At 40.4% G+C, this 13,366-nt stretch overlaps 1 protein-coding gene across 1 annotated transcript in view; it reads right to left on the reverse strand.

Annotated features, from left to right (window-relative positions):
* Positions 1–5,126: 5,126 nt before the first annotated feature.
* CNTN3 (contactin 3) overlaps positions 5,127–13,366 on the reverse strand; it is a 66,926-nt gene continuing 58,686 nt past the window's right edge. Inside the window, exons 13-20 of the mRNA XM_065749840.1 lie at positions 13,186–13,335; positions 12,454–12,524; positions 11,350–11,584; positions 11,088–11,203; positions 10,113–10,299; positions 7,493–7,605; positions 5,751–5,919; positions 5,127–5,227 (exon numbers count right to left, since the gene is read on the reverse strand). Coding sequence (XP_065605912.1) covers positions 5,127–5,227; positions 5,751–5,919; positions 7,493–7,605; positions 10,113–10,299; positions 11,088–11,203; positions 11,350–11,584; positions 12,454–12,524; positions 13,186–13,335 — 1,142 coding nt within the window. The remainder of the gene's footprint in view (positions 5,228–5,750; positions 5,920–7,492; positions 7,606–10,112; positions 10,300–11,087; positions 11,204–11,349; positions 11,585–12,453; positions 12,525–13,185; positions 13,336–13,366) is intronic.

Genomic DNA, 13,366 nt, shown 5'->3' on the forward strand with positions numbered 1-13,366 from the left:
CACAGCACAGGCAGCAGGCATGGTCCAGATCTCAAGGGACTAATTATGTTCTTAAAGGGTAAGAAAATAATCTGAGGTGCATTGGAAAGTGTCTTAGTAATGCTCTGTAATGCTCACGTGCCCAGAGTTACTGGCCTTATCTCCAATATTTGTCCATTAGAACATAAAGAAGAGACATTCAGAGGTACTCATTGACCTAAAAAAATCAAGCAAAACCAAACCAGCAAGAAGCTCGAGAGAATATAATGAATTTATAAACTCTTTTGAGGTTTTCGACGTATAAGAAGTGATGCTGCATACACTGTAACAGGGCAAGGAATGAGAGTGAGTGTAGTAAGCCACTGATGGAGAAGGAGACCCGAGAGAGAGATGTGGAGGAGGAATCTGCTGATGAACTAGGAGGGTTTGGGGTAGGGGAACTGTTCCACACACCTAGTGCATCACAGGACGAGTCAGAGGTCAGGCAATGCCGGATCCCAAGCTGGTGGCAGTCTGTGGTTATCCTAGACTCTTGTTGTCTGCCTTTGTGGCAGGTGACCTGCAAGGAGATCTCCGAGAGATGGCTGCATTTTTCTGTCTGAAGTGACACTGCTGCACTCAGCTCATGCTGTTAGGAGCAGCGTGCAGTTCCCAGCAGGGCCCTGCTGAGCTGGCAGATGGTGGCTGCTCGGGAGACCACAGCGTGGCCTGGAGGGGACAATCTCTGCCAAGGGCACGGCGGGGTCGTGCTGGGCTTTGGGAGGGCTGCCAGGCAGTGTCCGTGTGCATCTCCTTGTCCTGCAGCCAGCACTGTGAGGTTGTGACCGATCCCCTGGACGGCAGGGAGACCTCCTTCCACAGCCAAATGCCTTGGCTGGCTGCAGGAAGGACTTCCAAGCTGAAGGTGAGACGTTGGAGGGGCTTTTGAGATGCTCACAGCTCCCACAGGTGAGGGGCACTGGCTCAGCTGGGTGCAGGCAGCTTCCCTTCTTGCTGGGGCCATTGAAACAGGTGAGCTTGGGAAAAGACAAGTGCCCGTGCCTTCCTTACAGGCTGCTCATCCTGCTTCCCAGCGAGACCCCAGCTGTGTGCACACCAGGAAAGCAAATGGGAAAGGTGTTCACCAGAAAGCTCTAAGAATGTAGAACTGTTACCTGGAGGTACAGGTAGGTGGCATACTTTTTTCCTCCCCCTACTTTGTAGCTTCCACTACGTACGCATCAGATTTAAAGGGCAGTGGGGTCTCTTTTTTATCAGACAGGCTTGATAAAACAATCATGTACATTCAGTTATATCTCTGCTAAACGTATCCCTTTTTTATTGCTTTCCAGTAGTTCAGAGCATTAGCACAGAACAACCAAGGAGGTTGTTTTTCCTAAGAGGGAGAATGCCTGTTTACAAACTCATTTTATTTTCACGATTCTCCATTGTTATTTATTTCAGACAGAAAGCTGTCAGATTAATGCATTCCCTCATGCAGGACAGCTTGCTTTATTGCCCGTTATTAAGATATAACATATATAACCTGACAGGCACTGCCCACGTCTGCAATCCACCAGTGAAAGGCAAATTAAGTAGAAAATGGAGATCTCCAGCATTTCTTAGGGCTAAAGTAATATTAGTTTTTAACTCATTTTGTATTCAGAGGGGATTCTGCCTGTTCACAACGTATCTGACAGAGTAAACTGCCCAAAGAAGGCTTTTTTGATTCAAAGAATCAAAGATTCTTTGAATCTGAGAAACTGATTTCAGTCACAGGAGTCAACCCCCCTCACATAAATGTGTGCAAAGGAAAAAAAACCAGAACAACAAACAAAACACCCAACAAATTACCTGGATGGTGCAAGAAACTGGTTAGAAAGCAACTCCTGGAAGAGTGGTGCAAGATGATAACTGCAACGAGTAAACCCAAGAGAAAAATAACACGACAAATAATCCTTATTTCCCCAAGCCTCCAAATTCCAAACTCCAGTGCTCACATTGCCCCAGTAAGGGCTTCCAAATGGAAGTGGTTACAGCTGCTGGAGGCGGACACCAGGCACAGCTGCAATGCTTTTAAGTTTGCTCCCTTTTCTGTGGTGCATATATTCAAGCAAGTCATGTGTATTCTTTCTCCTTTTCACTATGATGTGTTGTGTTGTCCCCCTAACAGTGGCCAACTGAGTTTCCTGAGAACTAGGACTGCTAGTGAGCCTGGTGCAAGGTCCCAATGCTGCAAATCTCACCTCATGCAAGTGATGTTCTTGTTTTTTATTATTGTTAAATCAGATTTTTATTTATATATATATATATATATTTTTTTTTTTTTTCTCCCAGGACTGAATTCCTGAAATTGTTGAGTGACAGAAACTGCTCTGGGAAAGTCTGCAAGAGGTGGGCTTTGGAAACTCATGGTATCTCATAATGACTCTTCATGCGTTCCTTCAATATTTTCCTGGTAATAACTTCCTTTTTATATATAATTATTTTTAATTCTCCCTGGAGTATTAAGTCAGCGTTATTATCACAATTAAATATTAACTGAACTGAAACGAGATTAGGAACAGAGGTCATCTTAAAGGAGGGCTATGTGAATACAGGATGAAATCTGGAGAAGGCATGTGACTAGCCAGAGTCCTCTGGAAAAGAAACCATGCTTTTCTCAAGAAACAATGGATTTAGTCTTGTCTGTTGCACATACACTTCTAAACATGTTGGGGTTATTATCAGCCTTTGCTGCAGCATGCGGATCAGCTCCTTTCATGTAGGTTAGGTAGAAGCAAGGTAATCCATGCTTTGCAAGCTTAAAATATGGTTTCTGTTCTGCTCATGTTCCCACTGAGCGGGATTCAGTGCTGGAAAGTCACGAGCTCTATGGGAAACTGCAGTATGTGAGGAATAGGCAATTTGCAGGGGAAAATGCCATGCAATTTAATGATAAATAGTGATATACTGAATAAATTATTAAAAGGAACCAACTCTTCCTTAATATAATTACATTCTATTTCATCTCAGAGGAGAGGAAGCGGCCTAATTGGGAAGACAGGAAACCAAGCCAGGGCAAGTGAGGTGGGTTTTTGACTGCTGTGCTGCAGAACTATGGGCTCTTACTGCTCCTCTCCCTTCTGCCTTCCTTTCTCTAGAAGCAGGCCTGCTTGTACAGGTGAGGATTTTAATCTTATGGTAGCAGAGCTGCTTGCTCCTGTCCTGCCATGAGGTCTCAGGTAGCAGAAATACCCTGAGGAACACAGACAAGGATTTTAGTTGCAGTGGCAAGTACACGTTTGGATGTGCAATAACATTTGAAATAGTCTTGTATCCCCTCTATGTAATAAATATTTTATTAGAATAATAAAAAAATGCATACAGATAACCATAGGATACACACACAACTGGAAGTTTAAGGAGAAATTTCAAACTTTTCAATATGAAACAAGGTACTCAGTACATATCTCATGGAGATATATAACTAGAAATGAAAATACACTGTAATAGCATGAAAATGTCAATACAGGAACGTGAACTAGAATTCTGTGAAACAAGAATAGAAAGATTCACCCTTTGTTGCAGGAAACGTAACTATATACTTACTAGTAACACCTGTTTTCCATCTCCCACCCTTCCCCGTATTTGCAAGTATCTGAAAACATCACTGGTTAGCCACATTGGAAAGCAACTAGCCATTTATATCTATATATTTACAGTATGTACAGATCTTGCTTACTTCAACAGCTAGCACTATTTTCATCTGGATGTGATGCTAATCTATTTGAATGCATATCAAGGTATTTCTATAGTGCTATCGTGATATTAATCCTGGCTCTGTCTCTTGATATTTCCATGTGTTGTTAATAGTCTTGTGGGATAAAAATGAATGGCTTTAAAAGGATACGTTTTATGTCACATGAACACTTGATCTGCCATAGATGTGTCTAGAAGGTGGACTGGTCTGAATTCACAGCAGTGAAAGTCAGATCCACCAGGCTGAAGGTACTGCTATGAAAGAAAGCGTAGAGTTCACTGTAATAGTAAGCTTGAGAATCTCAATGTATTTTTAAAATGATAAACTATAGTATTGCCAAAAAACTTACTAGAATTAGATGGCAGTAATGGGGTGTATTAGAGTGCTGGACCAGCTGAAATAGTTTGACCTGGTTAAAGAGCAGCTGGAAAGAGAATGTACTATTGAATTTACAGCGCGTGCAGTGCAGCAGACAAGATGATAATTTTGGGCTGCATTTTTGGAAGCACCACATCACAAGGGAGGAAGGTGGTAACAGTTCCTATTTGTAAGGCCATGGTGCAACTGCATTTCAGTAATGCTTACAAATGGGCACTTGTGTTAGTGAAGCACACTGACAGGAGTTCAGAGAAGGGCAGTGAGAACGATCCTGAAGGTGGGAGAACTTGGTTCTGGATATGTTACAGTCTATAAGAGAGATGGAAGGAAATCAACTTGGAAGTGATGAAGAGGAAGGTCAAGTGCTTGAAAGAGTACACAGATTTATGTTGGGATAAAAGAGAAACGTGGCTGTGAGATCATTTCTTAGGCAGGGCTTCCACTACTTCTCTTTTTCACCCCAATGGGGATTGTGCAAGACTAACATGAATACTGTGACTTTTCTAACTTCTAGCTTTGAGTTGGTGGATCGTGCTGGATTTAGAAATCGTGCTGGATTTAGAATAAGTTATGTGAAGGGCAGCAAGCAAATGGCACTGTCTTAAAAACAAGTAGTTGATGTTTCCCATTCTGATTGAAGCTACGTGCTCTGACCTCAACTTTTGTATATAGAGTGATGTTATAATACTGTAGAATATACTCAAAAACAATTCACAGTCACTGGGTTTTCCATAGAGCTGAGCTCTTCCTTGTAACTGACCACAGTGCCATTGCTTTCAACTCTCTCTCTTACGTTGTAGCTGAAGTATATAATATGTAAACTCCTTTGGTTCAAGTATTAAGGCATTTCAGACTCCTTTTTAAAGGATTTGCTAAACTTTACACGATATTTTTAATTCAACCTACAATGAAATATAAAGAATTTAAAAACACGCCAGAAGAAAACCATGCATTAACCACTGCAGTTTGTTTCTTTAAAAAAAAAAAAAGCACTTTTCTGTAATAACTCATTGATAATTTGTTTCTCCTAGCAAATGAAAATGCATCATCACAACACTGAATGAAGAGTGAAAGAGAATACTGTCGGTAAGATGCTGGATAGACTGAAGATATTCAAGGCTGAAGGAGCAGAACCTCTTGCATCCATACCTGTGACAGATGGAAAAGGTCAGCATTAAATGAAAGCATGACTATCTGCTGTGTCACGTTATTACTCTTACTAGGCACTAAGCAGGAAAAAAACCTACTGTCATTTTTTATTTTTGACAAACAGTGAAAACTTTGAAGTAGAAACACAATGTTCAGCTACAGAAATGCACTGCAAAATATTTAAGCTGTATGAATGGTCTTTACTGTCAATACAGCTATAACAAAAACAGAGAAAAAGTAAAAACAATGTTTTTTTAATACTAATTTACATGGTAATGTACCAGTTCAGGAGAATGAAGTTTGTCATGCATAAGGGCTGGAAGACTGTTAATTGCTTTTCTTTTTAATACCTTATTACCATACAACATACATGCTTTCAATTTTGTTTTTTTTCCTACCAATAAGGACTCAATTCCTCTAAAGATAACCTGTGACAACTGCTTGGTGTCAACTGCATTTAATAATTTATTAAATAATGCATCACTATGCATGACAAAAGAACAGCAGTTCAGCTTCAACCTACTAGCTAGTCTGGGAATCAGGATCTGATCACTGCTCGTGCCATCTCCACCTTCAGTTGTTGCTTTTACTTCTATAATGTAATCTTCATTGAACTGGAGCAGCAGTTCTGCTGTTGTTTTGTCTGTGTTCAGCACATTCATACTGTTCTGACTGCTCGTCCTGTACAGAACCTGCAACAAAAGCAACAGCAGCTTCTGAAAATCCATAGTGTGGTTATTTCTTCCAGTAGGAGTCAGTATGCAATTCTTATTCGTGTTTCTAGGAAAAAGGGTTTTGGTCTTACAAAGGCATGATGAGAGAAGAGGTCTCATCTTTGGTTAATATTACAGGGCACAACTACTTGCAGTACCTAGAGGATCAGTGAAAGAAGTGAACATGAAAGGAAGTATTTTACCTCATTTTAATCTGAAAAGACAGAATGTGTGGTAGTACATTCTGTTGACTGTTGAATATCTTATTCATTGTTTTATAGACTACCCCAGTTTGGTGTCTGTCATTATCTAGACCAACTGAATTTGCCAATATATAGTATGGGGAAGGAGAGACTTAGTCAGAATGAGAAAACTATGGGACTGTGTTGGGAGATGTTCCACGAGTGCTAATTCAATTACTCTGTTGTTAAAGTGAACTACAGAAAACATCCTGTTCTACACAACAGGTGCTGCATCCAGCCAAAAGCCTCAAGCAAGAGCAACATCAGCTTCTCTTCTGGTAAGACAGGTAAGCCAGGGGGGTTCCCAATGCAACAGCAAACTATAATGGCAGTAGTAGCAGACTGCAAAAAAAAATGCAAGCCCACTGCAGTTGCATACACGACGATCCATCAGCAAACCTGGATCCTCACCCTGAATCCATCTAAATGACAGCAGCCTCTCAGTACCTTCCCAGCTCTGTGCTACACGCTGCCACCCTCGGGCCATGCTCCCTAATGCCACGCTGTGCTGGAAAGGCTCTGAGGGACACAACCATCTGGCTGCCTTCCACAGTGCCCGTGCTGTGACTGCTCTGCTGCTTTCAATGTCATTTGCTGGATATCTGCTCGACAAATTAACTTTCTGTTCACTGCAGTGCCCTTGCTTCTGGGGATAAAAATGGCACCCCTAAATGTTTTACTTGGGGAAAATTAACCAGCATTCTTGAAATTCAGGTTGTTGGTATGTTTTTAATAGAGAAACCTGAGAGTGTCATGGGAGATGAAGTATGCAATTTGAAACTGTACACTGGCCTCATTTTTGTTTGGCTACCTCCTGTGAAACCAGGTAAGCTTGCAACATTCCTTGCCAGTACATCCCAGAACACTGCAGTCACATAAATTCTGGCATAGGTAGGTGTTGCATGAGGTCCAGCTGTACACCGGTCAAGAGCATCCTCAGCAATTCTCATAAGCATAAATGATGTACTTAAATGCTTGTATCTTTGTGCACTGATCAGTTCTGGAACAGATGTAGCACTGCAGCTTCTAAGATGACATGGAGCAAGTCCCACAAGAAGTACAAAGAAAAAGGTTTAAGAATATAATTTCGTACTTTGTACTAAAAAATCTACTTAGCAACAGAAAGTATTTAGTGTAGCATTAATGGTGAACGGACTATGGTTTGTGAGACACACTTTGAACATGACTTTAATCTACAAAAATGAGACAGGTATGAAATGTGCAAAGTAGGAAGTCTACAGGATGCAAAGAGGTGAGGCAAAGGAGGGAGAACTGCTTTCACATTCTCCTGCTGTTCTTTTTCTGCTTACCTTATACCCAGTCACCTCAGACTCGTTCTCCATGGCTCTCACTTCTTCCCAGTTGAGGATTACTCTGGAGTCAGTAACGTTCCACACAACGTTTCCTGGTGGCTGACTGGGTGCTTTGAATACATAATAAAAGCATGACTTTAATTTAATTGGCATTAGTGATTTATTCTACAGTAGGAAATAACAGTTCAGGTAATTGATTGTCGTTACGTGTCGGATGTAAAAGCAACTCAAATACAGCCTTGTCATTTGTACACTTTATGGTTCAGAGACTAAATTGGAAAAACAGAAGGAAAGAAAAACAGAATAGCAAATAAATGTTATTTCTGAAGTTGCATTATCTGTTGATGGTGTTTCATTAAATGCAGTCAAACAAAAGCATATTTCTTAGGACATGGGTGATCAATTAGAACATACTCTAATGAAACCACTGATGATAGCAGACAGTTCCTATCTGTAGTACGTTTTCAAGAATAAGTAAATACTCCACAATAAACAAATTCAGTCTTAGTGAATATTCAAACCTATGTGCTATGCTGATTTACTTTAACACGTTTGAAATATAAAAGTAGGTGACATTTTTTTTGTTCTTTCAACTTGAGGCATGGTTCTGCAGTGCAGTCTGTATCATTTCAGTAATTGCAGTTGGAACAATGAATGGGCTTTGGCCAAGCAAATCTACTGTTGGTTTTTTTGGCTGTTTTTGTGGTGTTGCTGTTGTTCATTAGCAACCTGAGACTTACTTTCAAGGGGAGTGGTACACTTTCGGCAGTACACTTCGATGGAAAGGTGAAGATAGAGCACAAACCCGTTCAGATGCTTCAAGTGGACTTTCCAGAAAGTGGATCATGCAGTGAACCACTTACCTATTAAAATGTTTTCTAAATGCGTTACGGAAAACAATTTACTGTTGCTGTCACCTAGTGGAGGCAACTGCTGCTTAGGTGGACTGCTCTAAGCTTTGATGCTGAAGGCATCCAGGACTAAAACGTAACAGTGCTTTAACAGCTTTGTACCTGCACTTAGGCTTGTGGCTTTTTGTGTTTCTTTTTCCCCTCCCTTTATTTTTAAACTCATTTGCATAGGTAGCTCCATTAGCAGTCAGATCATAAACCTCCTGATTACGGAGCACAGCACCGTGTGGACACAAAATGCAAGGCCAAGATTTAAAATTACTGAAGTCAAACAACTATTCAAAGATCTGTTCTCTTGTGGTATTTGCCTTGTTCTGGATACTAAATAGGATTGAACCTGATGCACTAATAGCTAATTTCTGTAAATGGAAGAAGAGATTGTTTTACTCCTGAGATTCGAGTATTACAGCAGATATAAACAGTTTACACACTCAGATATTAAAGCTGAATTTGAGAAGCAATGAGTCACTCTCTTAAATCCAAAACAAAATATTAATGTCAGCTGAAAGAATGAAGAATAATGACATAAAAACTGCATGCCTCTATCTACCACCTCACTAACAGAAGTGATTCAACAGGCTCTACTCTGCTTCAGCTACCCAAATTACAATAATCTAATTTCTAATAGATAATATCAAACCATTTTGTCCAGTACAAAGTGTGCAAACAGCTACACTGATTTCTCTGTCTCTCATTGGATGCTTAAAGCTAAGTCATATGCACCAATGCTTATCTTAATTACATCTGATGTAATGTTTTCTTGTAAGACCTCCTATATATTACATAATTACAACACCTTACCTTGTAAACTCAGGTGAAACTTCCACAATTAACTGCAAATTTATGCAACAAAGTGTTTAAGGCTAATTTAAGAGAACCTGTGTCAGATACAAGTTGCAGACTTTCACAGTAACTGCATGTAGAATGTATTTAAACCCCAGTAAATATAAATTAATCTGAGTTGGTTTAGTCCTCAAAATGAGAGAGTAATGCTTGTTTCTGCACATGAAATTATTGTGAAATTACAGTTTTGTAATATTGATGATACAACTCCTTTCAGTAGAAGGACATTAATGACTGTTCCAGGGAATATGACCTTTTGTACAGATTTAATTGTGCATTCTTGTGAATCTGGAAGAAATATTCCAAAATGGATTACCCCGATTTTGAGTTGTATTACAGTGCAACAGCATATTAAATGTATTTTTCATTTGTAGAACAATTAGTGCAGCCTTTGACAATCTGTTCTCCAGCTTAATTTCTCCTTTTTAATAGGAAAGGGGCTTCTTGTGTAACTTGATTAAGGGAGAACAATGGACGTGAATGATTATTTTGCATGAACTGTGGGAGGACCATTCAAATGCCATGCCCCAGAGAAATTCAACCAGTCACTATTTTTCTTTCCAACTTACAGAATTAGTTCTTTTTACATTCTTTGAGTCACTAGAAGAATAAAGAAGTTTTTATGCAAAAATAACTTACCTCAGCTTCGCTCATCTGAGTTTTACACACTCATTGTGCTAAAGCAGCAGAGGGCAAAAACTTGAGGATCTATGCTTGACTTAGTTGCCCAGCTCTTCTATTCTGTACAAAGATTTAGGTCACTTATGTGTATTGTAATTCCCACTTAATGCATCTATTCTTCACAGCCTGCAAATGCTAACACACCCTTATGTCTCTCCCCACTTTAAATCTGTGATACTTACGTGTCTTTTTTGTGGTAGCATTCACTGTGGCACTGAAGGGACCTGCTCCAGCACTGTTGTAAGCACGGACAGCTGTGTAGTATGCTAAGTTGCTCTTCAAACCTGTTATTCTTATTGATGTTTCATTCCCTGCAGCTTTTACTCTGTTTGAAGATTCTTCTTTTCCACCATTATTCCAGTACCTAACCTAGTAGGTATAAAACAGAGCTACTTAAAGCGTTGCATGGAAGAGAATCTTTATCTAATTATGCTGCATTTGACTCCTTCACGTGCATATTTGTCAGCTGAAAAAGGTAGACATCTATTAAAGTTTCCAAAATACGTACACTATTTCAACAAGATTTTCTCATCCATCTGCCTGGCACGCTTGCTGCCCTTCTGACTGCAGAAAAACAAAGCTGAAATATTAGATGGTGCTCGAATTAAAAAATGACAACCAGGGGAAAATCATCGCTTCACCTAGAAAGTAAACAAGTTAAACTCAGGGAAGTGTAGCTCACAGAACAGTTGCAATTCTGAAAAACAAAAAAGCCAGTTTGAAAATGTTGTTCAGCACGTGAGTCGTGACAGGAAGCAGAACAGTGTCATTCTGTGTTCAATTTCAGAGATACATGGAACGAAACATTCATTTTCTGGGTGAAGATGGCACAGACAAAGCCAAAACAGGTGTTAACCTTCTGTAAGCTTGGTATTACTAGAGGCTAATGCTCTACACAAACAGCAGTATGCTTTGATTTCTTAAACAGATTCTTGATTTCTGAATAGTGGCAGAGCTGGAAAACTACTGGGGAGAAGGCTCAGGGTGACCTATCATCCTCCCCAGAGCTTGGCCTCCACTGCAGAACACTCAGTGTTGGCTCAGGCCTACATCTGCAAGGAAAGGCCAGGAACAGGCTGTCTGGCATGAGCTGTGTGTGTAAAGACATTTTGGGTCATGGCCCTTTGGAACAGAAGGAACATTTTAAATGATGTTACCTCATAACCTAGTAGCCTTCCACTGCTCATCTTCCAGGGAATGGCTTTCCAGGACACTTCGATGACGGAGGACGACAGGCTTGTCACGGACACACCAGAGGGGGCTACAGTAGGCTCTGTAATTGGAAACGAGCACTGGAGAGATGAACAGCATAGGTGATGGTGCAAATAAATATGTTTGTATTCATGCTGACCTCAGTGATATCAACTGGTGCTATATCCTTGGATAAAACATCTCAAATATCTGCAGAAAAAAGCATACCTTCTTCAGCTGAAAAAACGGTGGTTATCGAACTGAACGGCCCTTCTCCTTTATTGTTATAGACACCAACTTTGACTTCATATGGCGAAAATGGCAAGATGCTCTCATTCCTGAAGACGTATCTGGGTGTGTCAGGAGAGGTGACTACAGTCTGGATCCATGTTGTGGTGCCATAGGGGCGAAAAGCGACGACGTATCCAAATCCTTCTCCATTTTGTAACTCCTCAGGGATGGGCTGTGAGAAAAGCAACCAGTGACAGAAGCCTGGGATGCTACACACTGCACTGGAAAAGCTTTGAACGAGGAAAGCATCACTGGGAATGGAATGCATGCGACTGCAAACTGGTTCTGGTGTGCATTTGGGATCACTGCATCAATGAATAAACTCTGGCACAGTGGAGCAAGTAATGCTCTCTTTTGAAACCATCTTAAAGCTTACACATCAAGAAAAGAGCAACTCCCAAATTCATTTCTTGTCCTCCAGTGCATACACTGCTTTAAGACACTTCAGTAAAACACATTTTAATTTCTGATCACAGTTCATAGTACATATATATATGTATATATATATATCTGTAAGAGAATTCAGTACTACTTTGTACACTGTCCAATTTGATTTTGATTAAGTAATAATACGGAGTTGCTAATATCAGTCAGAAATAGCACGTTGACATTTTTTAACTCATCAAAAATAGGCTGTGTGTAATTTAAAGTAGTATCTGATTATTTAGCACATGCATCTAGAGTCAGTGGTAAGAAAGTACAAACTGTACAGTTGCACACTGACCTGTGTAACACTTTGGCCCCAGCTCTGAGCATCAACCCTTCCATTTCCCATCCCTCCCCGCCCCTTTTTACCTTGACAACTGTTTGAGAGCAGAAGTAATCATCGTAGGCAAGCTAACTGAATTTCTTACTGATTGCAGTCTAACAGTAGCAAGTGAAAGAGGGCAGGCAAACGTGCATAGCTCACATTACTGAATGTTACCAAGCACATATACATCCTAGATGAGAAGCTGCTGCAGCCAGGAAAATTCATCTTTAAAGAAGCGTTTCAATGAAAACAACCATTCTCTGAAGAAAATTGCTTGCCAGAAAACTTACATCCCATGTTATGACCAGTTCAGACCTGCTGCCGCCTCCCCCACTGACTTCAGCTGGGGGAATTTCAGGAACTGTGAAAAAGAAACGTAGAGCTGTCTACGCCGTGTAGATAGATGAGATGATATCACACGTTAACCTCATTCTCTGGAGCTAACTCCCCAGTCTTCCTACTCCTTTTGCACATCAATACAGGTGCTTTAGAACCCGCGTGAGGCACACGGTTATTTTTCTGAGCATTTGCAGAACCTCGTGAACAAAACCCTGTATGCTCCATCTGCTTTAAATGTTTACGAGCATCTAAAAATCAGTGGCATGCTTCAAGTCTTCAACAGGGCTAAATGATGCAGAGGTGTTGGTCAACAGCCTTATTCCAAGTAACATCTGGGGTTTTAACATCTGAGCTATCTGCTAGTACCGTGGAAGCTGTACACTGACCACAGCATCAGGAAAAGTGTCAAAATCCACCTCTTCCCCATCCATTAACATCTTCAGACTGTGCAGCACTGACTGAGAAGACTCAGTTTGCCACGCTGAATACAGCTGAAATATCTTTGGATGTAACATGTGGATACAAACTGTCCCACAGCTAAATGCAAAAAACTCACTAAGAAACTAGTTACAGGTATCTGATGCAAATTCCAGGCTTAATTGAAATGAGCCAAAGACAGCATTTTTTTGTTTTTAATATATTCAAGATTCTTGAATTAAAGACAAATAGAAGAACCCACTAACCTGCCTCTTCAGTTCTTACTTTTTCTGAGGGTAAACTAGGCTCTCCACCTCCTATTTTGTTACTGGCAACTACACGAAATTCATATTCGACCCAAGGATTTAAATCCACCACTGTGGTTGTGAATGTTTTTCCATCAATCATATCTGGAACTATTAATACGAAAAAAAGAAAATTAAGAAC

The sequence above is a fragment of the Cyrtonyx montezumae genome, unplaced genomic scaffold, assembly GCF_038088225.1.
Source record: "Cyrtonyx montezumae isolate F1298 unplaced genomic scaffold, pur_monq_1.0 scaffold_6, whole genome shotgun sequence".
In the NCBI taxonomy this organism is placed as follows: Eukaryota; Metazoa; Chordata; class Aves; order Galliformes; family Odontophoridae; genus Cyrtonyx; species Cyrtonyx montezumae.